The 26,359-nt window shown below is 43.2% G+C and overlaps 1 protein-coding gene and 1 long non-coding RNA gene across 2 annotated transcripts in view; one reads left to right on the forward strand and one right to left on the reverse strand.

Annotated features, from left to right (window-relative positions):
- The window catches only part of LOC144507134 (uncharacterized), a 37,321-nt gene extending 11,457 nt beyond the window's left edge, over positions 1-25,864 (reverse strand). The window contains exon 1 of the long non-coding RNA XR_013500036.1: positions 25,822-25,864. This is a non-coding gene — a long non-coding RNA (uncharacterized LOC144507134). The remainder of the gene's footprint in view (positions 1-25,821) is intronic.
- Positions 1,622-23,551, forward strand: gnpnat1 (glucosamine-phosphate N-acetyltransferase 1). Its single transcript, XM_078233918.1, has 6 exons — positions 1,622-1,760; positions 12,544-12,723; positions 14,551-14,613; positions 17,717-17,844; positions 19,269-19,330; positions 21,286-23,551. Exons 2-6 carry the CDS (start codon positions 12,570-12,572, stop codon positions 21,431-21,433), a joined length of 555 nt encoding a protein of 184 aa, XP_078090044.1. The 5' UTR covers positions 1,622-1,760; positions 12,544-12,569; the 3' UTR covers positions 21,434-23,551.
- Positions 25,865-26,359: the final 495 nt, after the last annotated feature.

Here is a 26,359-nt window from a genome sequence, read left to right on the forward strand (position 1 = left end):
GCCCGTCTGGGATCTCTCCCTCTTGTTGTGTGCCAGCTTGTCCAGCATGAAGACAGATGGAGAGAGTGTCAGCAGGATGTATGATAAAGATGCCTGGCATGGGTGGGTGCTGAGTGGGATCATAGTTGGGATGAGGACACAACCCAGGGAGGTGAAGGTGTGTATGTGGGATAGCGAGTGATGGTGTCCTTTGAGCTGGAACTGAGTGAGATCCGTGTGGATGTGTGAGTGCGTGAGCTGAGAGTGATGAGAAGGGTGACTTACCCTGATAGAAGGAAGGAGATCATTCATCCTCTTGCGGCACTGGATGAGGGTGTTGGCACTCACGACTGGTGCCACTACCTCCTGTGCTGCATTTTGATTTGATTTGATTTATTATTGTCACATGTATTAGTATACAGTGAAAAGTATTGTTTCTTGCGCGCCATACAGACATTGCGCACTATACAGTTCATAGAGAATGCGGAGAATGTCGTGTTACAGTCAAAGCTAGAGTGTAGAGAAAGATCAACTTAATGCGAGGTAGGTCCATTCAAATGTCTGAAGCAGCAGGGAAGAAGTTCATTGAATCATAGAATCCCTTCAGTGTAGAAGGAAGCCATTTGGCCCATCGAATCTGCACCGGCCACAATCCACCCAGGTCCTATTCCTGTAATCCCACATATTTACCCTGCTAATCCCTGACAGTAGGGTCAATTTAGCGTGGTCAATCAACCTAACCTGCACATCTTTGGACTGTGGGAGGAAACCCACGCAGACACAGGATGTGCAAACTCCACACAGACAGTGACCCAAGCCTGCAATTGAACCCAAGGTCCCTGGCATTGTGAGACAGCAGTGCTAGCCACTGTGCCGCCCCTCTGTTCTTGTGTCGGTTGGTACATGTCCTCAGACTTTTGTATCTTTTTTCCAATGGAAGAAGATGGAAGAGAGAATGTCTGGGGTGCGTGGGGTCCTTGATTACGCTGGCTGCTTTGCCAAGGCAGCAGGAAGTGTAGACAGAGTCAATGGGTGGGAGGCTGGTTTGAGTAATGGGTTGGGCTTCATTCACAACCTGTTGTTGTTTCTTGTGCTTTTGAACAGAGCAGGAGCCATACCAAGCTGTGATACAACCAGAAAGACCCTGTGACCTTGCTGCTGGGTTCTTGCCCAGTGTGTAGATGATATTACAGATTGCCTCTAGAGCACAGAGGCTCTTCAGGGAGGCATCAGGGAATTTTGGGTCAGATTTCCTGGCAGCCCTCTCTTCCCGGTGACCTGTGAAGTGTGGCTGCTGTGCGCCATTTAAATGTGGCGATGTGATTATTAAAGCTCTGAGGTGATGGCGCGGTGGGTGAATCAGCGGCCCAGCGGCCGCCAGCCAGGGACACATTGTCCACCCAGGAATACCCACTGTTAGCACTCACCAACCAGGCCCCCGCCCTCTCCGCCCGGCCCCGCCCAGTCCTCCAGGCCCCGCCTCCTGCCCCGCTGAGCCCCGCCCACTCAGTCAGGCCCCCGCCCAGTCCGCCCGACTCCTCCCACTCCGTCAGGCCCCGCGCAGTCTGCCACGCCCCGCCCCCGCTCTGCCAGGCCCCGCCCCCGCTCTGCTAGGCCCCGCGCCCCGCCCCCCCACGTTGCCAGGCCCGCCGTGATGTCATCACGCCGCTGCGTGCCCGCGCTGCCACGTCACAGGGACGGTTAAACTCCCGAGCAGAATCGGGAAATTCAACCGGCGGAAAGGCGGAGCGGAGAGGTTGCAGGAGCGGTTACCCTGTGAGGTGAGTGCGGCGCAGCGCCGGCTGCTCTCTATCCCAGCCCCAATGGCCGAGCCCCGGGCGCGGGCAGAGCCTCCGGACAGGGTCCGGCTGGCAGCTGGAGCGCCGAGAAATGGCCCGTCCGAGACAGAGACAGACCAGCCACTCAGAGTGGACGCGACTGAGCCCAGGGGGAACAACCCCCCGGACTGTCTGTGACCAGAGACCCAACCTGGTCAGTGTGAGACTGAGAGCCCAGGAGGAATAACCCCCTCACTGCCTGAGTGACCACTCACTGAGTGGCCAGAGAGCTACCTGGCCAGGCCGGTCAGTGTGGCCACAGACACTGATAGCCCAGGGTGAATAAACCCCCCCCCCCTCACTGAGTGACCAGTGAGGAGTCTAACAACACCAGGTTAAAGTTCAACAGGTTTATTTGGTAGCAAACGCCACTGTGACCAGCGGGTAGTGCCTGGTCTGGCTGTGTGGGTGACCAGCAGGCAGTGCCTGGTCTGGCTGTGTGAGTGACCAGCGGGCAGTGCCTGGTCTGGCTGTGTGGGTGACCAGCAGGCAGTGCCTGGTCTGGCTGTGAGTGACCAGCGGGCAGTGCCTGGTCTGGCTGTGTGGGTGACCAGCAGGCAGTGCCTGGTCTGGCTGTGTGAGTGACCAGCGGGCAGTGCCTGGTCTGGCTGTGTGGGTGACCAGCAGGCAGTGCCTGGTCTGGCTGTGTGAGTGACCAGCGGGCAGTGCCTGGTCTGGCTGTGAGTGACCAGCGGGCAGTGCCTGGTTTGGCTGTGTGAGTGACCAGCGGGCAGTGGCAGGTCTGGCTGTGGGTGACCAGTGGACAGTGCCTGTCTGGCTGTGGGTGACCGGGCAGTGCCTGGTCTGGCTGTGTGGGTGAGCAGTGGGCCGTGCCTGGTCTGGCTGTGTGAGTGACCAGTGGGCAGTGCCTGGTCTGGCTGTGGGTGACCAGTGGGCAGTGCCAGGTCTGGCTGTGGGTGACCAGTAGGCAGTGCCAGGTCTGGCTGTGGGTGACCAGTAGGCAGTGCCAGGTCTGGCTGTGGGTGACCAGTGGGCAGTGCCAGGTCTGGCTGTGGGTGACCAGTGGGCAGTGCCAGGTCTGGCTGTGGGTGACCAGCGGGCAGTGCCAGGTCTGGCTGTGGGTGACCAGTGGGCAGTGCCAGGTCTGGCTGTGGGTGACCAGTGGGCAGTGCCAGGTCTGGCTGTGGGTGACCAGTGGGCAGTGCCAGGTCTGGCTGTGGGTGACCAGTGGGCAGTGCCAGGTCTGGCTGTGGGTGACCAGTGGGCAGTGCCAGGTCTGGCTGTGGGTGACCAGTGGGCAGTGCCAGGTCTGGCTGTGGGTGACCAGTGGGCAGTGCCAGGTCTGGCTGTGGGTGACCAGTGGGCAGTGCCAGGTCTGGCTGTGGGTGACCAGTGGGCAGTGCCAGGTCTGGCTGTGGGTGACCAGTGGGCAGTGCCAGGTCTGGCTGTGGGTGACCAGTGGGCAGTGCCAGGTCTGGCTGTGGGTGACCAGTGGGCAGTGCCAGGTCTGGCTGTGGGTGACCAGTGGGCAGTGCCAGGTCTGGCTGTGGGTGACCAGTGGGCAGTGCCAGGTCTGGCTGTGGGTGACCAGTGGGCAGTGCCAGGTCTGGCTGTGGGTGACCAGTGGGCAGTGCCTGGTCTGGCTGTGGGTGACCAGCGGGCAGTGCCTGGTCTGGCTGTGGGTGACCAGCGGGCAGTGCCTGGTCTGGCTGTGGGTGACCAGCGGGCAGTGCCTGGTCTGGCTGTGGGTGACCAGCGGGCAGTGCCTGGTCTGGCTGTGGGTGACCAGCGGGCAGTGCCTGTCTGGCTGTGGGTGACCAGCGGGCAGTGCCTGGTCTGGCTGTGGGTGACCAGCGGGCAGTGCCAGGTCTGGCTGTGGGTGACCAGCGGGCAGTGCCAGGTCTGGCTGTGGGTGACCAGCGGGCAGTGCCAGGTCTGGCTGTGGGTGACCAGCGGGCAGTGCCAGGTCTGGCTGTGGGTGACCAGCGGGCAGTGCCTGGTCTGGCTGTGGGTGACCAGCGGGCAGTGCCTGGTCTGGCTGTGGGTGACCAGCGGGCAGTGCCTGGTCTGGCTGTGGGTGACCAGCGGGCAGTGCCTGGTCTGGCTGTGGGTGACCAGCGGGCAGTGCCTGGTCTGGCTGTGGGTGACCAGCGGGCAGTGCCTGGTCTGGCTGTGGGTGACCAGCGGGCAGTGCCTGGTCTGGCTGTGGGTGACCAGCGGGCAGTGCCTGGTCTGGCTGTGTGGGTGACCAGCGGGCCGTGCCTGGTCTGGCTGTGTGGGTGACCAGCGGGCCGTGCCTGGTCTGGCTGTGTGGGTGACCAGCGGGCCGTGCCTGGTCTGGCTGTGCGGGTGAGCAGCGGGCAGTGCCTGGTCCGGCTGTGCGGGTGGCCAGCGGACAGTGCCTGGTCCGGCTGTGCGGGTGGCCAGTGGGCAGTGCCTGGTCCGGCTGTGCGGGTGGCCAGCGGGCAGTGCCCGGTCTGGCCGTGTGCGAGTGGCCACCGGGCAGTGCCCGGTCTGGCCGTGTGCGAGTGGCCACCGGGCAGTGCCCGGTCTGGCCGTGTGCGAGTGGCCACCGGGCAGTGCCCGGTCTGGCCGTGTGCGAGTGGCCACCGGGCAGTGCCCGGTCTGGCCGTGTGCGAGTGGCCACCGGGCAGTGCCCGGTCTGGCCGTGTGCGAGTGGCCACCGGGCAGTGCCCGGTCTGGCCGTGTGCGAGTGGCCACCGGGCAGTGCCCGGTCTGGCCGTGTGTGACCAGCAGGCAGTGCCCGGTCTGGCCGTGTGCGAGTGGCCAGCGGGCAGTGCCCGGTCTTCCTTGGAGAAAAGAAGACTGAGAGGATTCAAGATCCTGAGGGGTATGGGCAGGCTAAATATTAAGAAACTGTTCCCACTCAAGAAAGCATCAAAACCTAGAGGGGCACAGATTCAGAATAATTGGCAAAAGGAGTCAGTGATGTGAGGAATTTTTTGTCACCCGGATCGTGGTTGGAGTCTGGAATGAGCTTTGTGAGAGGGTTGTGGAGGCAGGTTTGATCAAGGTATTCAATAGCAAATTGGACTGCTATCTGAAAATGAATGTGCAGGAAGGCAATGGACGATGGGACTGGGTAAAATGCTCTTTCAGGGAGCCAGTACAGACTCGATGGCTGAATGGCCTCCTCCTGCACTATAAGTGCTAAGAAATGTTAATATTGTAGGTATAATTTAATTGCTGTTTTGCTCCACTAAAGAAATAGTTACAGTCACTAGTAAAGTTCTGTATTTTCTGGTTTTGGCTCCTGGTATAATATCAAAGAACATTACAGCACAGGAACAGGCCCTTCAGCCCTCCAAGCCTGCCCTGACCATGCTGCCCGATTGAACTAAGCTGGTCCCTTCTGGGGACCATATCCCTCTATTCCATCCTATTCATGTATTTGTCCAGACGCTCCTTAAAACTCACTATCGTATCTGCTTCCACTACCTCCCCCAGCAGCGGGTTCCAGGCACTCGCCACCCGTGTTTTTAAAAAAAAAACTTGCCTCGTACATCTCCTTTAAACCTTGCACCTTAAACCTGTGCTCCCTAGTAATTGACTCTTCCACCCTGGGAAAAAGCTTCTGACTATCCACTCTGTCCATGCCCCTCTTCTTGTAGACTTCTATCAGGTCGCCCCTCAACCTCCGTCGCTCCAGTGAGAACAAACCAAGTTTCTCCAACCTTTCCTCATAGCTAATGCCCTCCATACCAGGCAACATCCTGATAAATCTTTTCTGTACCCTCTCCAAAGCCTCCACATCCTTCTGGTAGTGTGGCGACCAGAATTGAACACTATATTCCAAGTGCGGCCTAACTAAGGTTCTATAAAGCTGCAACATGACTTGCCAATTTTTAAACTCAATGCCCCGACCGATGAAGGCAAGCATGTTATATGCCTTCTTGACTACCTTCTCCACCTGCATTGCCACTTTCAGCGACCTGTGTACCTGTACACCCAGATCCCTCTGCCTATCAATATTCTTAAGGGTTCTGCCATTTACTGTATATTTCCTCTCTGTATTAGACCTTCCAAAATGCATTACTTCACATTTGTCCGGATGAAACTCTATCTACCATCTCTCCACCCAAGCCTCCAACCGATCTATATCCTGTTACATCCCCTGATGGTCCTCATCACTATCCATAAATCCACCAACCTTTGTATCATCCACAAACTTGAGCCAGTTCTGTATCCGCCTTGCCAGCTCACCTCTGATCCCATGCGACTTCACCTTCTGCACCAGTCTGCCATGAGGGACCTTGTCAAAGGCCTTGCTGAAGTCCATGTAGGCAACATCCACTGCCCTACCCTCATCAATCATCTTTGTCACTTCCTTGAAAAACTCGATCAAGTTCGTGAGACACGACCTCCCCTTCACAAAACCATGTTGCCTCTCACTAATACATCCACTTATTTCCAAGTGGGAATAAATCCTGTCTCGAAGAATCCTCTCCAATAATTTCCCTACCACTGACATAAGGCTGAGGTAAGGTGAGGTTCATAATTTGCAAAATGCCTTGCACGCTCCCTGATATAGAGATTACTTCCCCAGTGGGTAATACAATGTGACATGTTCACGCTGAAGAATTAATAGCTTTTGTAATTAAAGTTTATTTATTAGTCACAAGTAGGCTTACATTAACACTGCAATGAAGCTACTGTGAAAATCCCCTAGTCGCACTCTGGTGCCTGTTAGGCTGCCCCAAGGGAGAATTTAGCATGGTCAATGCACCTAACCAGTACAGCTTTCAGACTATGGGAAGTAACCGGAGCACCCGAAGGAAACCCATGCAGACACTGGGAGAACGTGCAGACTCCGCACAGGCAGTGGCCTAAGCTGGGAATTGAACCCGAGTCCCTGGCGCTGTGAGGCAGCAGTGCTAACCACTCTGCCACCGTGCCATAATCCAGATCATTGCTTGATTACTACATTAGGAAAAGTAGTATATATTGTATTATAATACAGGGATTTTTTGGAACACTGAAAGTTGCAGTTTATTTTGAAGTAGTTGTGGCAGGAATTATTTTTTGGCTCAATGAATTGTAAGTTTTGCGTTATGAATCCTGGCTCACTGCTCCTCCAGTATTTATATGTAACACCATTTGTCATTTGATTTCTTCACAGGCTATTGATTTTAATGGGCATTGTACACGGGAATAGGAATCTATCACAAACAGGAGCTCAGTATTTTTTCATTTTGAAGTAAATTATTGTTAATAAAACAAGACTATTTTCTGTAGTAATATATTATGTATGATAAATTACCTGTGCATCTACACTGACACGCCTAATAGGATTTACAGAGGGTTTGGTGGGAGTGGGGGGAAAAGAGCCTAAAGGGATTTAGTAAATTGTGACTTATTTTTGCTTGCATATTTTTAATCTCACCTTTTTTATCTCTCCTTTTTTAAAGGAAACAGTTGGTATCAGTTGTTTAGTGATTAGATTTTGATAAGGTGCCATATAAAAGATTGCTACACAAGATGACTCATGGTTTTGGGTGTGATATATATTAGCACAGGCTAACTAACAGGAAACAGGTCGGGATAAATGGATCATTTTTCAGGATGGCAAATTGTAACTCGCAGGGTGCCACGTCAGTGCCAGGGCCTCAACTATTTACAATCTATATCACTAGACAAAGGCACTGAGCCAAATTTGCTGATGTACGAAGATAGGTAGGTAGGAAAGCAAGTTTATGAGGATGGCACAAAGAGTATGCAAAGGAATATAGATAGGTTAAGTGAGTGGACAAATTTGGCAGATAGAATATAATGTGGAAAAATGTGGGGCTGTCCACTTTGGGAAGAAGAGAACTGTGGAATTTTAAAATGTAGAGTACAGCAGGATCTGGGTGTCCTCATAAATGAATCACAAAATGTAGCGTGCAGATACAATGAGTGATTAAGAAATGGAGTGGTGTGGAGTATAAAAGTAGGGAAATTTTGCTAAACTGTACAGTGTTAGTGAGACTGCACTAATTCATCTTTGGTCTCCTTATTTAAGGAAGGATATGTTTGCATTAGGGGCAGTTCAGGGAAAGTTCATAAGGTAATTCCAGGGGTAAAGTGATTGACTTATGAGGAAATGTTGAGCAGATTGGACCTATACTTGTAGAAGTTTAGAAGACACAGGTGTCTTAGTCAAACATTGAAGATTCTGACGGGGCTTGACAGAGGACGCTCCCCCTCGTGGGGTAATCTAGAATGAGGGGGTCATGGTTTCAGAATAAGGAGGAGATGAAGAGGAATTTTTTCCAGGGGTCCTTGATTTTTTGAATTCACTACTCCAAAGAGCAATGGAGGCTGGATCTTTGAATATATTCAATACTGAATTAGACAGATCTTTGATCTTCAAGGGAGTTCAGGGTTGTTGGGGGAGAGGGAAGTGAGTGGAGGCCATGAGCTTACTGAATGGCGGGGCAGGCTTGAGGGATCAAATAGCCTACTTCTGTTCCTTTTTCATCTGTTCTTTAATTCAGCGAAGGCTATTAGAGATAGAAAATGGAAGTGATCCAGGTCATACATTATAACAAACATATCAGGGCTTGGAAAGTGAAAAAATAAGCCAAAGTTCTCATTCCTGATCAAGTTCATTGATGCCTAAAGTACTGAACTTGTTTTCACCTGTGAAATCAAAGCCTTCAATGAAAGAGAAGAAAATTGCATGAGGCAAAAAAAGTTGAAAATCAATCATTAGTGGCTTTGTGTCGCTTTTGTTCATTTGTGTGTGAGGATGAATTCTGTGTTCTCGATTCCACCTCTTATTAGTCCATTTTTCTGCCATGTGAAATAGATATCCTGTAAATGGTGACATTAAGGTGTCAAGTATATAAGATATTGTATTACATTATAAAACAACGTCCATTGTGTTTATAACTGTAGTTGCTCCTTACGATGGGCCAAGAGCTGACATTTAGAAACTTATGTGAATCAAATGTCTAAAACCAAATTTTAAATAGCTTTCTTGTTGGGGAATTAAACACCTTCTCCTTGCACTCGATGTCAGCACCGAGCATTAACAAAGCACTCAAATCAATTCTAAAGCATGCAATAATATACCATACCCCTGAAAAAGATCTATTTATGTAGTGATCATATTATAAACTTTCTCTGTACAGCAAGCTTTCATCATGATCAAAATCTGAAGAAAAATGTGAAATGAATTCATTTACATGGTACTGATGCATCCAAGCCAGCGGGTTTCGGTACCAGTTCCCAGTCCAGATAAATTGGGAGGCTTGGCAGCAGGAAGGATATCTATTAATACACAGTGAAAAGTATTGTTTCTTGCGCTGTAAAACTAAGTTTAAGTTTATTATTGTCACAAATAGGTTTACATTAACACTGCAATTAAGTTGCTGTGAAAATCCCCTAGTTGCCACACTCAGGCGCCTGTTCAAGTACACTGAGGGAGAATTTTGCATGGCCAATGCACCTAACCAGCACGTCTTTTTGGACTGTGGGAGGAAACCCATGCAGGCACGGGGAGAATGTGCAGACAGTGACCCAAGGCGGGAATCGAACCCGGGTCTCTGGTGCTGTGAGGCAGCAGTGCTAGCCATTGTGCCATCATGCAAATCCAAGAAAAAACTAATAGCTGATATGAAGATTAACCAGCATTGTGGTGGCCCCATGTAACATGAGAAAGCTGAAAGAGAAAGGAGGAAATTTGGTTACGTGGCTCTTGTATTTTGAATTGTGAAATCAGCCCTGTATACCAGCTGCTGTGTCACTTGGTATTCAAATCTCTACTTTCTGATATTAGCTTGTCACAATTGATCTCGTAAGTAACCCAAAGCAAGTTAGCTTGTTGACATTGCACTAATCAAACAAATATATTAAACCCTCAAAAGGAAAAGCAAAAAGGAGAAAATACTTTTAACAGTAGTTATTAAATTTTGATTTATTATTGTCACATATATTAGTATACAGTGAAAAGTATTGTTTCTTGTGCGGTATATAGACAAAGTATACCATACATAGGGAAGGAAAGGAAAGAGTGCAGAATGTAGTGTTAAAGTCATAGCTAGGATGTAGCGAAAGATCAACTTGATGCGCGATAGGTCCATTCAAAAGTCTGATGGCAGTAAGGAAGAAGCTGTTCTCGAGTTGGTTGGTACGTGTCCTCAGACTTTTATATTTTCTTCCCGACGGAAGAAGGTAGGAGAGAGTATGTCCGGGGTGCATGGGATCCTCAATTATGCTGGCTGCTTAGCTCCTTGGATGGTATGTAAATAGTTTTAAAGCTGTGGCGCTACATTTTGCTGAAACGAATATTCTTGTGCAATGACTTTTTCTCACTATCTGTGTAAACTTCCCAGCCTGACTTTAAACTTTCCAAGTTGAACAAGTCTGGCCAATAAATTCCTTGGAAAAAAAAATGGCTGAGGACAAAACAGGTTAAGTGACTGTTGAATTTCATAGAAGTATCCCAAACAAATATATATTTGAATAAATACCGCAAGATATTTTTTGAATCAAACTAGTTTGGCCTTTCTCTCACTCTAGGTACAGAGTAACTATTCATTTAATTGGATGAAATGGATATAATTTATGGTTACCATGGCAAAATTAAAGAAACTAATACCATGTTAAATATTAAACAAAAATCTTTATTTTTTTGTCGCTCTGAATCTGGGTTGCAGCACCAATACCCCATGTACAAGCTGCAAAATGACACTTTTTTAATATTACCACCTAGAGTAGTAGATTCTCTTTAGATGCCAGTTATTAATATATACACAGCTGTGGATTTCAACCATTTGCACACTTGAGCATTTATATCAATGTAATAGTGGAATAGTGAATGGCTACATTCAATGTGGAAAGAGATACCAATTTGTTTCTGCCTGATCTACATTTTTAAGCATCCACATTTTTCTCTGAAATAATCTTGTGAAACTCTACGTGAAAAATCCTTTACCTGAACAGTTTCTAGTATTGTTTGTTTAAAAATGTAAACCTTAGCAGGACATTGGCCATGGTGTTAGTGATCTTATGTGTTGCATAGGACAGGGGAGCTTGGTGGTAAAGGCAGTAAAGCAGCTAAATTCTTCCCCACAAAGGCCATGATGTGGAGATGCCAGTGTTGGACTGGGGTGGACAAGATGAGAGGTCACACGACACCAGGTTATAGTCCAACAGGTTTATTTGAAATCACAAGCTTTCAGAGCGCTGCTCCTTCATCAGGTAAACACTGGTGTCATGTGACCTCTCATCTTCCTCACAAAAGGGTAGCAAGATGATGGAGGGCAGGAGAAGGGAAAGAGTTGATTATTTTGCACACCACTAACTGGATTAAAATAACTGATATTAGCCAGTGTCAGAGCTTACTAGCTTGCCTGTTCTTTCAATTAGGGAAAGGTATTGCTGGAGGCCCTAAAGTCAGAGACTAAAAATTAAATTAAACATTAACAAGAACAACCTATGGATTTGGAGAAACTCTGGAAGAATTCCAATTTGTTTTAGTCTTACTATGTGCAGACTTCCTCCAGAATGAAGTCCATGTTAGAAATTTTGGAAAGATTGGAATGAAATCCAACTCCCATGTTTAAATCAGCAACAGAAATTTATAAAATGTAAATTTTAAATAGCGAAATGAGATGCAGATGGCCTGGGTTAGCTGAACCGTTAATGTTTATTTGTAAAATGCTGCTTTTAAATAAAATTATGATTCAGAAAAGGCCAAATAATTGGATCACCAAAGCCTTTCCAAGTATTCCGCTGTTTGTTGGTTCTCGGCACAGTATATTTAGCATGAGCAGTAAGAAACCCTGGCACAATGAGAGATTTGGTTTTATGCAGAAATGCAGTAGTCATAGGGAGTTCTGTAGGGTATTGACAGGTGATAAAAAGCCTCTGCTCTTCTGTCAACCTAGGGTGCATTTTATCTGAACCAGGTGACATACCAAATTTCAGGCATAGAAAGTGGCCTTTTAGCTTTGACAAAGGGTCAGCTGGACTCGAAACATCAGCTCTTTTCTCTCCTTGCAGATGCTGCCAGACCTGCTGAGATTTTCCAGCATTTTCGTTTTGGGCTTCAGATTCCAGCATCTTCAGTGATTTGCTTTTGTCCCTTTGAGTCCTTAACATATTTAACTTTTTCCCTAGTAACTGCATACCCTTTTTATGCTATAAAGTTCAGTTTAATGTTGCCAGGGTAACTTTCTTTGCCTCCTGCGTTATCTTTTTAATTTCCCATCTGTATGTTCCACAATCTTCCTGGTAATTAACTGAATCATTTGTCATGAGCCCACTTTTCCTGTTTTTTTATTTATTTATTTTCTTTGGTATCCTGGTTGGATACTCTACCTTTCCCCTTCAAAAAGAATGTGCTTAGTTTGCACCTGAACTATCTGTTCCCTGAATGTTCTCCATTACCCTGTGATTGGTATACCCAGCAACTGCCTTTGCCAATCTATCTGTGCTTTGTATCCCTCCTAGTAGAGCAGTTTTGCTTTTGACATTTTTGGATCTCTTTACATTATTACTTTTATTGCCACAGTGCTACAAAATATGATTGACTAGTAATGTGCTCGCGTGCAGTAACCACAACTCCTCAAACAAGTTTATGTTGAGAATTTATCAACACACAATTTCTAACTTGCTGTAATATTGAGCAATACCAGCAAAAGAAACGACAATTATATTTCTCTTAACTGCTTTTTAAGAGTTGTATCAATCTAAGTAAGTAAAAATGTATCTTTGATTAGGGCTTTTAAAGTGTTTTACATTTTTCTTACAACAGTGTCCAGACTGTGTGCTCCTCCTGCCATGATTCTTGATGACACACCCTTGTTTGATCCCATAATGTTAAGTGACCTGGACTGGAGCCAGAATATGGTGAAATTCTCTCCTGAAATTTCCCCTTTGAACCCTGGGGATGGACTTGTTATGAGGCCTCTCTGTACAGCTGACTTCAACAGAGGTACTATTTGAAATGTAATTTACATGTTATGAGCAGATTTATGTCACTAACTCAGTTTATGTAAAATGTTTAACTTTTAAAGAATCAATGGAAGAAATTGAAAGTTAAAACTTAATTTCAGTCTAATTTTTAGATAGACTTTTGCTTTTTTGTTGAATATATTTGTGCAAGTATGTTTTTTTTCTATTAAACTTGTAAGGGTTCAGTTTATTTTCTCATTCTCACATTACTTTGTCTGAATATATATTTTCGTGTTTTGCACTTAGCTACTTGAATTGTGATACAACTCCTATGAAATAATCAAAATAAATTGACAGGCAGTTTGTCTTGGCTAACTGACAGATATTTTGAACTTCCATTCTACGCGGTTAATTGTAAGATAGTGTATATAGTTTAGGAACATGCAGGGAAGGGACTGAAACAGCTATAGCCGTGTTTTTGTATCTGTAGTACAGTTTTAATTACTTTATACTTTTCTTGATTGTTCATTAGGTAAGAAAATTCCAGAGTTATGGTTAGTTTTATCATTTATCCATCCATCTTTATTTTCTTGTACTTATTCACAACCAACCATTATTCTTTAATTTAGCACTCATGTGAAATTTTCCACTTTGCAAACAGATGTTCCTTGTTTCTCCAGAAGGAACTCTTCAAATGCCAACAATAAACATTAAACAAAACTTACTCCAACTTATAAATCAAAGAAAGGGTTTATTAAAGAAACTTCATTACTCCAAACTTGGGGCCTCGCCCTGGGCTATTCCAAGCTCCCCACAATTCCCAACAGGTTCTTATTTATACTGTGTCAGCTGACCGTCACATCGTTCTGTAATTGGTTCTATGGTTTACTGGGTCAGCTGACCCTTACAGCTTGTTACCGTTGGTCATATTACATCCGATTAAAAAGTTGTCACCGGTTACATTCTAACAGTCCTTATAACCTCTTTCAATCTGATACAAAACTATGGGCAGTTTTCTGCTTAAATTGCCATAGGCACTTAACGACTCTCTCAAAGAGAGAGACCTTCCAATCCTTCTGTCTTTGAACTCAAAGGTTTAAGAAAAAAGACAATTGTGATGTGAAAATTTGTTCATTAACTCAAAACTGGCAGTATGAAAATTGACTGGAGAAAACATGTAAAAGTATTGATATCAAATCCTAAGTTAAAAGTATCTATATCTGCATGCGCACTAACTGGTTGATCAACTTCTTGCTGTTTCTGAGATCTTGCTGTGCCCAAAATGGCTGCCCCTCAGGTGCACGCCTATTTGAAGCTGACCAAGGGATTTTTTTTGGTTTTGTTTTTTATTTGACAACCTGGGACTGTGCTGATAGTTATTGTTTGAGGATAAGAAGCACCAGCACCAAGAAATCTTGTACAGGCTGTCTAAGCTCTTCTACTGCATCTTCCCAATTCATCAAACTTGCTATCCAACCTCCGTTTAGTGGAAGGAATGACTTAAATGGAGCTTAATTGTTAATAAGCAGCAATAAAGCACTTTCCTATTGTAGCAAAATTAATTATGAGTGGGAACATGTAAATAAATTAAACCCAGTCACGCATTTTAAATAGACTTGGTGTAAGTCAGATTGGTGTAGATCTTGACTTTATACAATGGTGTAAGACAAGTGATGGTGAGTGCTCGCCTCCTCCCTGATTTTGATTTCTATTGACTTTGTTGGAAACAAAAGTTGAGAGAGAAATGAAATTGCCTGCCAGAATGCTATCATCTATCTTACACTATCTACCAGCTTATGTCTAAAACTCTGCACAAAAACCATTTGATTTTGCTGATGTAACTCATTTAATTCTAATTTGTAAATAGGTCTTTTTAAGGTACTCGCACAGTTAACAAAAGTGGACCAAGTTGCACCTGAAATATTTATAAGTAAGTGGACTAACACCTTTAAAATGATCACACATTTTATTACAAATCATCGAGGAGCTATCCAGGCTGTGTTATTATTGTAGTGAATTTCAGTGCAGCGTAAAGCTGTTTGTTTAATTCGTGAACTTAAATTCTAAATTTTGTACATGATACAGAATTAAGAAATGCAGCAAATATTGTGGAGAGGGGAACATTTGGCAAATGAATCATATATTGTATTCTCCGCTCCTCCTCTCAATCCCATTGTCCTCCATTGCCGCTCTCCACCACTACCATCCTGCTCCCCCTCCTGTCCACCCTCCCTTTCCTTTGGGATGGGCTCCACTTAAACTGGGCTGTGAACAACATCCTCGTGAATTGTGACTGGGCTGTGGATAGGGCTTTAAACAAAACGAGGAGAGAAGAAGTCAGGTAAAGGGAAACTTAGAAGTCTAAAGAGCAGAGTCGATGCTACACTGCGGTGTTGCCATTTGGGTAATATGGGAGGGGCAAGGAGTTTAATGGTAATAGTGCATCAGCAAATAAGGTCCATGCAAAGAATGGTTAAAAAAAGTAAAGTCTCTTCCATTTGAATGCATAAAGCATTCATCAGGATTTTCCAACCCCCCTGCCGGTGGGATCTTCCGTTCCCACCAAAGTCAATGGACTTTTGATTGCAAACACTGGCGGGACCCACCACGGCGTGGCCAGAAAATCCTGGCCATGGTTACAAGTTAACAACATTTGGAAAATAAATATTGCAGGTGGGTAATGTTTTGAAAAGATAGAATAAAAACCGAGGAAGAGCAACCATGATAGTAAAGGGTGACATATGGATAGTAGTAAGCAAAGGTCGTGTCCCAGACGATTAGGAAGTAGCATTAGTAGGCAAGAGAGTAAAAACACCAGTTGAAGTTTCTAGGTCATCCATCCCATAATAGTTATATTGTTAGATGGAGCATTAAATAAATCATTGGAACTTGTAACAAAACAATACTATAATCGTGGGGGACTTTAATCTTCTTATATGAATTGCGCAAATTAAATTGACAAAGGTAGAATGAAAAATGTTCAACAAAAATATGTTTCATTTAAAAAGAAAACTCCATTAGAATGTTGCAGCCATGGTTAACTAGGAAAGTTGAGGGTAGTACTAAATTAAAGGCAAAGGCTTGTAAAATTGCAATAAGCTTTAAGAATGGGATGGTTTTAGAAACCAGCAAAGGGCCACCAGAAGGTTAATTTTAAAAAGGGGAAAAATAGAATATGAGTACATTTGTCAGGAATATAAAAAGATTGCAAGACTTTTTATAAGTATATAAAAAGGAAAATATCTGAAGTATTTTAGAGGCAGAGACTGGAAAAATCTATTGGGGAAAATGAGGATGGCTTGCACAAGCTTGGAGGGTCTAAGGGCCTATTCCTGTGCTATGCTGTACTGTTCTTTGAAATGGCAAAGACGTTGAATATTTTGTTTCTGTCTTCATATTAGAAGACACAATTCACATATCAGAAATGGAGGGTCACCAAGCCACTCATAACAGTGAGGAACTTAAAGTTATTAATATAGTTAGAGAGATGTTCGAAAAACTTAAGGGATTAAAAGCTGACAAATCCCTAGGATCTGCTGGCCTGCATCCTTTGGGCCTTTCAGAGGTAGTTGTGGAGATAGTCGATGATTTGTTATGATTTTCCAAAACTTCCTAGATTGTAGAATGGTCCCAGCAGATTGAAGTAAGCAAATGTAAGACTGCTATTCAAGAAAGGACTATAGGCTAGTTCGTCTGATATCAGTTGTAAGGAAAATGCTGGAATCTATTAGTAAGAAAGCCTTAATGAACTTAGAAAATCATTTGTATGATTAGACACACATGGTTTTACTGAAGGGAAATTATGATTGACAAAATTATTCAAGATTTTTGAGTCTGAGTAAATCTGGACAGTCCTCTCTGGAGTTTAGAAGAATGAGAGGCAATCTTATTAAACATATAAGATTCAAAGGGACTTGGCTGGATAAGCAGTGAGGTGGTTTTCCCTGACTATGGAATCTAGCATACAGTGGCACAATCTCGGCTTGAGGAGTGTATCATTTTTACAAGATGAGGATACATTTCTTTATTTTAAGGGTTGTGAATCTTTGGAATTCTCTACTCCAGAGGATTGTTGATGCTCCATATTCAAGGCTGAGATAGATTGTTGGTCTCTTGGAGAACCAAGAGATATGGTGAGTTGGTGGGAAAGTGAAGTTGAGGCTGAAGATCAGTCATGATCACATTGAATGGCAAAGCAGGCTCGAGTGCCCATGTACTCTATTCCTGTTCCTATTTTTTATATTCCCCATGATTTCCTCTCACTCCTCTAGTTCTGCTACTATGCTCTTCATCCTCACCCATGCTCTCGGTGCACTCCACCTTGCTAGCTGCTGGGGCAGGATTTTCAGGTCATGTCTGCCCCAAGGATGGAAAATCCCACCTGAAGAGTAGGCATAAATGGGGAATTGTCAGGTTAGCAGGCTGTAACGAATGGAGGGTCCCAAGGTTCAGCTGTTTACAATCCATATTAGTAACTTGGATAGAGAAATCAAGAATAATATATTCAAGTTTGCTGACGATAGAAGGTTGGGTGGGAATGTAAACTGGGGAGGACACAAGCTGCAAATAAATATAGGCAGACCTTTAAAAGGCCTGTCAAATTTTCCAACCCACCCGCAACGATTCACGCAGTGGGCGGGACTGGAAAATGTACCGCTCACCTTCCGCATCACCCTCCCCATGCATTATTTTTCTCTCCCTGCCCTCTTTTCCTGTCAACCATTCCCCCCCAATTCTTAGTATCTTTCCCCTGTAACAAATTGCATTTGGGGACATACCAGTGGTCTGCCTGAAGAAGATTGTCTGTATACCATCAGTGTGATGGTATATAGACAATGTTTGAAGCCCTAACTGCTAAGTAGGAGGGGGAAAGAATCAAAATTTCTATGGTGGATTTACATGCTTTAATGCTCTGGTGCTAATTGCATAAATCCTTTTAGAATTAATAAATTACGATAAAAGGTAAAACAGCGAATAGTGTGTTTACTAGTGAAAATTTTATTTTTTGCTGATCATTTTCTAAAAATTCACAGATAAGTTTGAACACATGAAGAAAACTGGAGACTATTATGTCATTGTTGTTGAGGACACTAACCTTGGACAGGTCATTGCTACAGCAACATTAATAATTGAACATAAATTTATACACGCTTGTGCAAAGGTGGGTCTTCAACTGATACTGTAAAATTAAAATGTTGTTTTTCTGTGGATTCTGAATTTTCTATTGTGACCAGATGAGAAGAGGTGAACTGACTCCCCTCTATTCAACTTCCTCAGCTGATCACAGCAAAGATTTAAGTTTCTTTTTCACCAGGATAGGTCTTTTTCAAATCAGAATGTATTTAACTACTTGAGCTGTGAGTAATGAGGGGCCAGAGAAAAATAATAAAAATGCAATGTCAAGCTTTCAGCCCTCATGCAGTTATTAGAGCCCACACACAGACACATACATGCATAGTAATCAGAGTCCAATAAAAAAGGTAAAGTAATATACAGGTAGTGTCCTTTGGTTGTCCTTAAGGTGTGGATTTTAAATGCTGCAGCCAATTTAGATTAGCTGGTTTACTCGATGCGGTCAGACGTACAAGTTGTTGCAATAATTGAGATCTTAGTTCACTAATAGGTTTCTAATAGAGTTGGCTTCTCAAATCGAGCAACACGCTTATTCCAAGAGAAAGAGAGTACAGTCTTCAGATTGTTTCCTCTGCTGAAGACTTTCTTGACACCACCTGTGTCACTTGCAATCTCTCTCTAGTGATTGGGCAGCCTTGCCTTGAAATATTTTATCCATTGTATATTTCCAAGATGGGTTTTGGGTGGGTGTGTCTGTGAAAGCTGTTGTTTCAATATCCAGTACGTAGCATTTTTTTATGCCTCTTCCTTAAATAGTTACGAATTTTGATGAGTTTCAGTAGTATAGAAAATGTCTCTCTTCACACTCCTCTAAGGGTGATTTATTTGTTCTTGCCTTCACCTTGGAATGTGGCCTTGCATTTTTAGGCAGTTTGCTCTGTCTCAGTTCAAATTGAAAAATTCCCAGTCAGTTGAAAGTTGAAAAATCATATTTTCAACAATAAAGGAACATAGCCTCATGACACCATTCAGTTGTGGAATTGTTGCTATTGATAAAGCAATTGTATTTAACCTGTTCTGTTTACTTAAGATATTATAAATTTGGCAATGCGTTTGTGCATAGAGAAAAATTTTAATCAGTGTTCAGAATGATTCCATTGTCTAGGGGTGGCACGGTGGCACAGTGGTTAGCACTGCTGCCTCACAGCGCCAGAGACCCGGGTTCGATTCCCGGCTTGGATCACTGTGGGTGCAGAGTCTGCACGTTCTCCCGTGTCTGCGTGGATTTCCTCTGGGTACTCCGGTTTCCTTCCACGGTCCAAAAGATGTGCTGGTTAGGTGCATTGGCCATGCTAAATTCTCCCTTGGTGTACCTGAACAGGCGCTGGAGTGTGGCAACAAGGGGATTTTCACAGTCAGCTTACTTGTGACTAATAAATAAACTTTAACTTATTTGTCTACATTTAACCGTTAAAATATCACATTAAGATCTAGATTCTTTTTCAAATTTAGCGAGGGAGAATAGAAGAGGTTGTCGTGAGTGATGAATGCAGAGGAAAACAACTTGGGAAACTGTAAGTCTGAGTGTTTTGAAGTCTTATGTATTTTGATATTGGAAGTGATCTTGGATGAGTCTATCTGGGGTTAATTATCTCCACTTTCAGGATTCCTTCTAACATTTTGTTCACAAACAGCCTTCAGTACCCTAATTTTTTAAGCTTCTGTATCTTTTCTATATCCATCATTTTATTTCCTTTACTTCTACATTTGCACCACCCGCTGACTCTAGTTTACATCCTTCCCAGTGCTTGTCCTTTTTCCACAAAGGCTTTGGTATGAGTCCAAATCAAGAGAATGCCCAAATCTACAGCATTCCTCACCCCTGAACGTGAAAGCCTCCCTTCTACTTTGTGCCTAAGCCACATATTGATGTGCGTAATCCTTTCTGCCTGAGCCAGACCGGTATGTAACATCATGAGTAATAGTGAGATACCAACCTCGTAGTTTTGGTCTTCAATTTAGAACATAATGACTGAAACTGGCCTTTACAGGCCACTGTTATACTCATTCTTGTGGCATTGGTTCTTAAATGAGCCATGATTTCTAGTTGCTGCTCTTCCTTTCCCCAAAGCATTTCTACTCATCATTATGTCCGTTGGCCCTGCACTAGAAGATAGCACACATCCAGTTGCAACCAAAACCAAAAATATATCCTTATTCTCCCTAATTGTGGAAATCCTTATGAGTCAGTTTTTCTGATTGTTCTTTGGGAATAGAGGTAGGCAGTTCTCACCTCCAGTTTAACCAGGTTGTGGGGAGGGTTGAGGGTTGAAGGCTCCTCCTTCTGACCCACAGACTGTGGTAGTAAAGCAACAACCTGCTCATCTTGGTTTTCATCGCCACCATCGTTGGTGGGGTGTGAACATGGCTGGCAAAGGCCAGCATTTGTTGCCAATTCCTAATTGCCAAGTTTCCTGAGCTCTGGAAAAATGAAACATGATCTGCAGCTGTTAGTTGTCTGACATGCATATCGTTAATGTAATCAAATTATTGGCCCACTGCTCTAGAGCAGGTAACCCACCCATTCACCCTCCCGCAACCTGGTTAAACTGGAGGTAGGAACTGCCTGTTTAAGGAGAATAAAATCTGTCCTCCCCAGCCTCTCTCCTTTGTAAGAGCATCAAACATTAACTGTTTAGCTGGAATGCTGATCAGGTTCTGTGGCCATCACTTAAAAGGGTTCATTTGATTAGCATAAAGTTGGGGTTTAATGAGCCAAATGCACAACTTGTGAATAGATTTCCATCCTCCCTTCTACTCTTGGCTGAGGTGATGTGTGTACACTGTTTAGGCTAACGGGAGAATCCACCAGGGTGGTTGCACCTAATGGCTATCCCGCCAACTGATGAGGATGGGTTTGAACTTGGCTAAGAACCAGTTGTGGTTGTAGAGCCTTTTGATTACTTTTCGCCAAGAAGGCACTCCTATGAGGTACTGGAGAATTGCTTGTACTTCTGGAACTGCATCCTAAAAAGAACATGAGGGAGGATGGCTACACTTCAACATCAAACAGTTAATGGGTCTTGAATAGTCAGTGTGACTGATCTTGCTTTTTTCTTGCTTTTTTCTTGCTTTCATTAAGTATCACAGTCCTATTGTGCTTCACTTGTCCAACCTTATGACACCTTTTTCTCCAGAGACTAATATTTCTCTCTCATCGTCCCTTTTGTATATGATTTTCTTATCCATGGAGAAATCTTATTCCTGTTTAGCAAACTCCAATTTTACAGGATGATTTCTAACAAAAACATTAGATTTGACCATGCTTTAACAGCAAAAGTAACTTTTCATCGTTTAGTTAATCCTAAACATTTGTATTGTATTGAATTTTCTGTAATATTGTGATTGTTCCACGTTGATCTACCTTCATGTTGTCCGAAGGGACGCAGTGTAAAAAATACTACTGTATATACAAGTGAAAATAAACTATATTACTAAACTGTCGCTATGTGTTTTGTCCTATTGACAGGCTAGTTACAGTTCTCACACTTCTCAGCAAGAAACTCAACTGTTACAAAATTACATTAGAGTGCCTACCAAAGAATGAAGCCTTCTATCAAAAATTTGGATTTAAAACTGCAGAAGAACTGTACATGCAGTGCAGATATTTTGACTGAAATTTGCTGAATTAATTGCTTATTTGTTTCTGAAACGATGTTGGAGATTTGGCTGTAAACTGCTATTCTGACCTATTACTGTAAGATTGCATATAGTATATTCTGCTATGAATGGCAATTTCTCCTGCCTTTGTAGTGGTAATGAGATATAGTTGAAATTTAAGAATGTGTTTTATTCTCAGACTGAGCCATCTTGTGGGTGATGGGAAAAGTGCAGCATAGTTCACTTGAAATTTATTAAACTTTAGCTTGAGGGCAATCTAAAGCACTACAAGGAATATTGTTTTACTTAGAAACGGGAGATGAAGATAATTTTAGCAAAGGATTTTTGCTTGCCTGGCTCCAAAATCTTTGTCTTAGATTTGTCTCGAACTTGGAGCAGAACATTTCTATGCATTAATTTCTGATCTTTAAAAAAAAAACTGAACTGGTAATCGTGCCTGCGATGATGCTCTGCCTGCCACAATGAAATAAGGATGCAATTATACTGCCACTTTTGTATTACTTGGAAGCAATTTCATTTACATCAATACAAATTTTGCAGGAATTACCAGAGACCTGATCAGTCCAAAGTACAAGTGTCAGAATCTTGGGTTGACGGTGCATGAACCTTATGGGCACTTTCCAAGTTGAAGTGGCAATACTAAAATGCTTTGTGTGAGTGTTCCCAATTGCATTTTTTAAAACGTTGTTGCAAAGTTTTGTGCCTATGTGAAACCTTGCCTTTGTGGACCTTTCTGGCAGGAACAGGAATACTTATTCACAGCCTCAAACAGCCCACAAGGTAACACCAGTGCTCTCTGCTGCTGGTCTGAGATAGCTTGTTGACGTGTAATTAGACCAAATGTGACTTTGCCAACATAATCAGATTGTTTAATTCATCTTGCAAATTAAATTTGATTATTTCAAAGTACACATTTATCTAATTTACTGCATATCTTATTTTTCTTTAAATATGTGTAAATGAAGCTAAACTGCTGGCGAGCTCTGTATGCAAAAGAAGCTTGCAACTCGGTGTTAATTCCTGTTACCCGTCAGATTTTAGTCTACATAATTAACATTACAGAAACAAAAACACATTTCTCCCTAATGATATGAATCTACTTTTTTTTTTAGCCAGTTTACGGGAGTAACAACACACCTCTCTGCTATACACAATGGAGGCTGTTTTGTTTGTTACAATTTTTTTGTCTAAATATTACAATTAATCTATGACTTGGTAAAATTATTATTTGAGATGGCTTCATAAATTTAAATATAGTATCCCCATTGGGATTTGACTAGTCAGATCTAGACAACTTCAGTAGTTTTTTCTAATATATATGTATATTGTACAAATTAAAAATGGTTTGGGGAAGTGAACAGTAATCGCCATTGCTTATTGTTACAAGGACAAAATATATGAAAGCTGTGTGAAAATACTGAAGTAAAAATTGGAACAGGAGGTTTGGCTATATATTGTATATAGTTTTTAACTTGTCAAAGAAAGCACTATTTCCTATAGGTAAAGGTAAATTCTAGCGTGAAAGGGTGCAGCTATGGTAACATTTAATAATCTGAAGGAATTTGCTTTACAAAAGATTGTATATTTTCACCCTATGTTAATTTTTAAGAGTTTTGTCTAAGATACTAAGCTTTAGTTTTATACTACTGCATCAGAGCTAATATTTGTAGAAACTTGGGTTTACTATTGATGTGGGCATGTTTTATCTATTATTTGGGTGTTGAGAAATGCTGTAAAGGATTGCAACGACTGATTTTGTCAGTTTGGGCACTATTATTTATGGGACCAAGATGGCAAAGGTCTAAATTTAAGTTCAACGTTAAATGTCACTTTCAGTTTACGGTACCGACTACTTTCTCACAAACTTCACATATCATCCATCTTTGGGCCCAACAATTACATTTGTAGTATATGCTTTTTAAAAAGAAACTACATGAACCATACAAGAAAGCATGTTATGCTTTTTTGGAATTATGGCTGCTTTTACGTACAGTTTTTGGTCTGGAGATTATTTTTTCATTAATGTTATTTAGAATAGAGTTAATACATTTATGTATTTATTTATAAGGATACCATTTTTGTGCAAAGGGCAAATAAAATATCAATCTCTTGAAGTGTGTAGTTTTGAATACATTTACAACATGGCTCATAAGTGACAACACTGAAGAAAGACCATTCTATTCTATGTCATCATTTACCCTCCACATAAGCAAATAGTTCTAATATTTACTTACCTTGATTATAACTAGATGGAAAAAGCAGCAAAATAATTAATACGTTGATAGCTAATTACATTGTGCTAGATAAATGCATCTTAGATTAATTGTAAGGCAACATTTTTAACACGGCTAATCCAATGGCTACTGTTTTGCAGAGAACAACAAAAGTTAACTGAATCTTATAGATTTTTGCAAGTATTCATTAATCCTTCGGCCAGTCAGCTAACTAGGATGCAGTCGACTTGAAAGCAACTCAATTGGCATATCTCCACAGATGTATTATGCCATGGGCTAGCTATAGTTATCTTTCTCCTAAAATTCTACACTGTTACGTAGGACTTAGGAGCAGGATTAGACCTTTCAGCTCTTTGACCCTGTTCCACCATTCAATAAGTTCCCTGGCTGATCTGATTGTGGTCTTAACTCCTCTTTGTTGTCTGCACCCCGCCCTCCCCCCAAACCCATCATAACCCTCGACTCTCTTGTCAATCGAGAATCTGTTTATTTCAGCCTTGGATAAATTCAATGACCCAGCCTCCACTGCTTTCTGGGGAAGAGAATTCCACAGACTAATGGCACTTTTGAGAGGGTATTTCTCCTCACCTCTTATAATGTAGCCCTCTTAAACTGTGTACCCTACTTCTAGTCTCCCACAAGTGGAAACATCCCCCTTATATCTATGCTATTAAGTCCACCCAGGATCTTTTGTTTCAAAAAAGTCACCCCTTATTCTTCCAAATTTCAATGGGTGTAGGCCCAAACTGTTCAACCTTTCTTCATTTGATAAGCCCCTCTATCCCAGGAATGAAACTTTTTCCAATGCAATTATCCTTCAAATAAAGAGACCAAAATTCACGCACAAATGTGGTCTCACCAAGGCACGATGCAGCTACAGTAGAACTTCCCTGCTTTTAGTCTCCAATCCCCTTGCAATAAATGTCAATTCTGCTTTTCTGTTCTTCCTACCAAAGTGGACAACTTCACGTTTTACTCCAGATGCCATTTTTTTTTTTGTCCATTCAACCTGTCTATATCTCTTTGCAGAATCTCTACCTCTTCTCAACAACTTCCTTTCTATGTAGATTGTAAATAGTTAAGGGCCTAGCATCAATCCGTGACATTTTGTTGCAGCCTGCAAACCCGAAAAAGCATTTAACCATACTCGCTGCTTCCTATCAGCTAAACAATCCTCTTAACCTAGCTAATATGCTATCCCCTACATCAGGCTCGGGAGCCCACATTTGTATATTTTTCTCACTCGAGGGGCCTCATGAGCAAATTACAGAAAGATACGGTTTGGCACAAGAATTTTTTTTAAATGTGGGTTTATGGAAAGAAACAATTGCTTAAGGATAGAGCTGCTATAGTAAAAAATTAAATTAGAAAGGGTAAATAATCAATGTTCAACATGGAACAGGCCCTTTGGCCCAACTTGTCCACGCTGACCAAGTTTCCTAAACTGAACTAGTCGAATTTGCTTGCATTTGGCCCATATCCCTCAACTTTTCCCATCCACATACCTGTCCAAATGTATTTTAAATGTTGTAATTGTCACCACCTCTGGCAGCTTTTTCCATATATGTGAAAAAGTTGCTCCTCGGGTCCCTTTTAAATCTTAAAGCAATGCCCTCCAGTTTTGGACTCTGCTACCCTGGGGAAGAGATCTTGGCTATTTACCTTATCTATACCCCTCGAGTTTATAAATCTTTAAGTTCACCGCTCATCCTCCTACACTCCAGGCAAAAAAGTCCCAACCTCTCCCTATAATTCAAACTCCATTTGCCAGACCTCAGCCTGCTAGCACAGTTGATCAAGATCCTGTTGTCTCCAATAACCTTCACTGTCCACTGTTCCATCAATTTTGGTGTCATCCACAAACTCACTAACCATGCCTCCTATAACGTCATCTAAATTGTTTATATAAATGACAAACAGTGGACCCAGCTCTGATCCCTGTGGCACATCGCTGGTCACAGGCCTATACTAACACCCTCTGTCTCCTAGCAGCAAGCCAATTTTGTAACCAATTGGCTAGTTCTCCCTGGATCCCATGTGATCTAACCTTACACTGGCCCTCTATTGGTCAGTATATGGGTGGATATTAGTGTGTGGTGCAGAAAGTGAGAGAAACCAGAGACTGGGTGTAAGATAAGACTCACACTCACCCACTCGGTCTTTTGCAATCACTTTCTCAATCTCCTCCACACACACCCTCCATCCCTCGCACATAACTCTCCATAGCACTCTTTCCTGGGCCCACCAAAACTGTATTCCCTGGGCTCCAGCCCTGTCAATACCGTTGCTTCCCTCTGCCCAGCAACTCTGAGCTCGCTTACCAATGGCAGTATTTGCTGCTCCTCCAATCAGAGACTATTTGTCTCTCTCATTTGCTGCCAACAGCCTCACTAGTCAGCCTTCAGCAGCAAACGTGGGAGAGAAATGACCTGAGGAGCAGCTACAAGCAGAATTTTCCATTGAAACTCCCCTCTTTGACAGTAGTTTTAAACTGGTGCTGGGGGTTGCAAAGCAGGGCTTTGTGGACGTTTTGTTGCCTGCTCTGCGGCATGTAATATTGTTATGGTAATCTTTGATGTGGCATCTTACCAAATGCCTTTAGGGAATCCAATAAAAATTACAGGTCTCCCTTTATCCTGCTTGCTTGTGACTTCCTTAAAAAATTCTAATAAATACAATTTCCCAAAT

This window comes from Mustelus asterias, chromosome 18 (genome assembly GCF_964213995.1).
Source record: "Mustelus asterias chromosome 18, sMusAst1.hap1.1, whole genome shotgun sequence".
Classification (NCBI taxonomy): Eukaryota; Metazoa; Chordata; class Chondrichthyes; order Carcharhiniformes; family Triakidae; genus Mustelus; species Mustelus asterias.

Excerpts from the sequence above, each read along its gene's own strand:
- gnpnat1 (XM_078233918.1), top strand. The coding sequence starts at position 12,570 with ATGATTCTTGATGACACACCCTTGTTTGATCCCATAATGTTAAGTGAC. Across the intron at positions 14,614-17,716 it reads TGCACCTGAAATATTTATAA|ATAAGTTTGAACACATGAAG; the intron begins GTAAGTGGACTA and ends AAAAATTCACAG. Across the intron at positions 17,845-19,268 it reads TTATACACGCTTGTGCAAAG|CGAGGGAGAATAGAAGAGGT; the intron begins GTGGGTCTTCAA and ends TTTCAAATTTAG.